Source organism: Chelonoidis abingdonii, chromosome 11 (genome assembly GCF_003597395.2).
Source record: "Chelonoidis abingdonii isolate Lonesome George chromosome 11, CheloAbing_2.0, whole genome shotgun sequence".
Lineage (NCBI taxonomy): Eukaryota > Metazoa > Chordata > Testudines > Testudinidae > Chelonoidis > Chelonoidis abingdonii.
Window position 1 is genome coordinate 44,112,357 of NC_133779.1, and position 3,523 is coordinate 44,115,879.

The 3,523-nt window shown below is 59.6% G+C and overlaps 1 protein-coding gene across 3 annotated transcripts in view; it reads right to left on the reverse strand.

The window, feature by feature from the left end:
* Window positions 1–3,523, reverse strand: part of RUSC1 (RUN and SH3 domain containing 1) — a 34,770-nt gene continuing 31,247 nt past the window's right edge. For all 3 annotated transcript variants that reach the window (XM_032767141.2, XM_032767139.2, XM_032767142.2), the window contains 3 exons: window positions 2,230–3,325; window positions 1,478–1,606; window positions 1–741 (listed from right to left, as the gene is read on the reverse strand). In XM_032767141.2, the coding sequence (XP_032623032.1) occupies window positions 573–741; window positions 1,478–1,606; window positions 2,230–3,325 (1,394 nt within the window). In that variant the 3' untranslated portion in view covers window positions 1–572. The remainder of the gene's footprint in view (window positions 742–1,477; window positions 1,607–2,229; window positions 3,326–3,523) is intronic.

Below are 3,523 nucleotides of genomic sequence, written 5' to 3' on the forward strand. Positions count from 1 at the left end.
TTGTGTTTCAGTTGCACCGTTTATTTCTGCCCCATTCCTGCCCAGTGTTTTTTGTTCCTATGATCACAAGTATTTACATGGTGCTGGGGCTAACCCCCCCCCCCAGCTAAGGGCCCAACCACTGCCCTGCTGCAACCTGGGCCTGCGTGCTGCATAACCCAGCCAGGGGTGGAAGGGGGCGCAGCACTCGGGCATGCTGGGCTGATGGGATGCAGCAGGAAGATACACACTCAAGTGTGATTACGGCACAGGAGCAGAGGGACAACAGTTGAGACAAGACACAAAAGACACAGCAGGACCATTGCGATGCAGGGGCAGGGCTCAGAGCGGGCGCTAAGTTAACTGTGTACTGCTGCAGAGAAGCAGGGGTGGCAGGGAGCCATCTGGCACTGCTGTGAGGATGCACCTCTTGGCTAGAGCCTGCGGCTTGGTGTTACTAAACTGCAGAGAAATGACAATAGAGAACCCTTCGTACGCGTGTTCTGGAACTAGCCCCCCAAAGCTGCTTAGGGAAATCACAGGGTCACGGCCGTTGCCCTGGGGTCAGCAGATGCTCCACGCGGGATTCCCTCTCATAAAATCAGGGACGTGTAGCCAACAGGAACTAGGCCGGTGTTGTTTCCATGGCAACAGCGGATCCAGTCCTCATCCACTGTGGCTAGGAGTTGCAGGACGTCCCCTCTTCTGAAGCTCAGGTGATCGTCTCCAGCCCCGGTGTGGTCACACAGCGCCCGCACAGCCCTGCACAACAAAGAGGGGCTCAGTTAGGGGCTAGCCCCACGGGAGGAGGCCTGTAGGTCAGAGGCATGGTTGAGGGTTGCCAATTTTGGTTGGATGTATTCCTGGAGATTTCATCCCATGATAGCATCTTGAAATAAAGATTAATCTTTAATTCCTGGAGACTCCAGGCCAATCCTGGAAGCTTGGCAACCCTATGCCAGACTCTGGTGGGGTTCCACAGCGGGATCGTGGCTGGCAATCCACAAGCCGGGATACATAAAGGGTGAGTAACCTGCAGTCCACAAGCCAAGAACAAGGCTCCAACAAGACTGGGGTGACAGGTGCTTGCCCATGACCAGACATTGTGGAGTGACCTGAGACATCCAATGCCCTGTCGTACTCGAGCCAGGAGTCTCAGAGAGGAAAAGCCAGGGCCTTTAGTCCAGATGGCTCCCAAGGTCAATTAGACAAATTCAGTCAAGAATCCCCCGCACAAATCCACTGTGCAATTCAGAGACCTGGAATAGAAGAGGACTGCAGGTTGGGATTGGGACACATTGACAGGGCTGCGCATGTGGAGGGGCTCTGGGTTGGGAGTGAGGGGCACCAGCAGAGCTGCGCATGTGGAGGCAACCCAGGGCTAGGCTAGCAGGGGCTGTGGACTTGAAGGACAGTGAGGAAGAAGAACACGGAACCTGGCACCAACCCAGAAGTCTTCAACCCACCCAATCCCAAGCACTGGAAGCCCCCTGGGCACCTGTGCAGCTGGGGCGAGTCAGATGCTTTCTTCTCTTGCTGTTCCTGAGGCCAGGCCTTCTCAGTGGGCCCTCCCTTCAGAACCAGGGTGAGAACATTCACACTGGGGGGCAGCCAGCTGGAAGGTCTCCTGCCAGAGAGCAGAGGGAGTCACCAGAACGTCTGAGAAACACCTCAAGAAAGGCTCACAGATCTGCAAGGGCAAAGAAGGGGGGACAAGATCCCCAGGTCCCCAAGTGTGGCCCCTCAACTAAAGCACTGCAAGAAAGAGTCACATTTTCAAAGACTGTGTCCGAAATCTGGAACCTCCCCCCGTAACATTCCCGCCAGGTCCGGTATAAACTGTCCTGGACCCATGGGCGACGCTGGGTGCAAGCACCAGGGGCGAGAGGGAGGGGTGTTACTGACCCAAGAGTATTGGGCACTTCTTCTCCTGCAGCAACGTCCCAGGTGAGTTTGGAATTGGGCAAGTGATGGCAAAGGCTGAGCAAAAGGCCTGAATGTCTACCGGGGAAATGGACCAGAACCTGCTCCTCTACTGGGCCCCGCACAGAGCAGCCCGCAGCCCCTCCCCTAGGGGGCTGGTACCATTAGAAGCAATAGCACCCAAGAGCCTGTAACAGAGAAGCTGCTAATGCCCTATGCTGCAGGCTGTTTGCTGGACACAGATGCAGGATACGGGCCATGCCACAGCCCTGAAAAAGGAGGAAGCCCTGCAAGGGCTCACCCTGCCCCACCCCACCAGGCACTGACCTGGACTTGGCTGCACTGGTGTCAGAGTCGGTGGGGAAGCCTCTGGCAGGCGGACACGTGGCCCCAAAGAGTCGGCCCAGCCAGGTAGGGTGGATGGGGGAGCCGCCTATGTTCAGGTTGGGAGTGGCCACCTGGCTCCCATCAGGGGCTGGCTCCTTGGACTGAGGCAGGCATGGTTTGCTGGCAGAGGGCTCCAGTGGCTCAGTCTCCCTGGGGCCAGCGCATCCCTTGGTCCTGGCCTGCGGCGGCAGCTCTTCAGCATGAGGAGCCTCCAAGCTTCCTGCCTTGCTGGAGGATGTTGGACCTGGAGCCTCAGCACCACCTTCCCCAGCTCTGGGCTTGAGGAGCTGCAGGTCTGTGCCACTGGCCCCCTCCCCTCCCCGAGCACCGAACTCATTCGCGGAAGCCTGGCTCGATCTGTGGGGAGGAGCAGCGAGGCTGGAGCTGGTGTCCCCTGCAGCCACCCGCAGCTTTGTCCAGCAGGCGAAGGGAAACCTTTCCTTCGTGGCCGTGGTGTAGACCCCAGAGGTCTGGCTTAGCTGCTCCCACCAGCTGCCCCACCTCGCTCCTGTGTCCTGTGGGACAGGCTGCTGGAATTTCTCAGGCTCAGCAGGACACTCAGGTCCCAGAAGCGTCTGGGTCATCTGCTCCCCCCACTGAAGCACCTGCTGGAACGTCTGCTTCAAGGCGACGCCTGCCGGGAGGCTGGGGGGTAATTTGACAGCTGCTGCGCTGTACTGGGATCTAGCGCTTTCCTCCGAGCCCACCAGGGCTGCCTTCCTGGGGCCATCGGTGGGCAGCTGGTGCTCTGGGCTAGCACCACCTTCGGCCCCCTCGGCCTGGTCACTGGGGTCCCGGCCGTGTGCGGGAGCAGCCACCAGGGCAGGGCCAAGGGGGTGGCTGTGGGGACAGTCTGGCCTGCGGGGCAGGGGCCGCAGATCCACGGGCAGGTGGTGGTGCTCGAAGAGCAGGTCGAGGTGAAAGGTCAGCACAGAGAGGGGCTGGACGAGGAGCAACAGCTCACAGGCCAAGTGCGGGCAGGGGCCGTGGCTCAGGAAGAAGAAGGCCGTGGGCAGATAGAAGACAGAGATGACATCTAAGAGACACAGGCAGGGTGAGATGGCACCACCCTACCCATAGCCCTCCCATCCCACAGAACCACCCCACAGAGCCCTCCCATCCCACACAACCAACCCACAGAGCCCCACCCCCACCCACAGAGCCCTCCCATCCCACAGAACCACCCCACAGAGCCCCACCCCCACCCACAGAGCCCACCCACCCCACACAACCA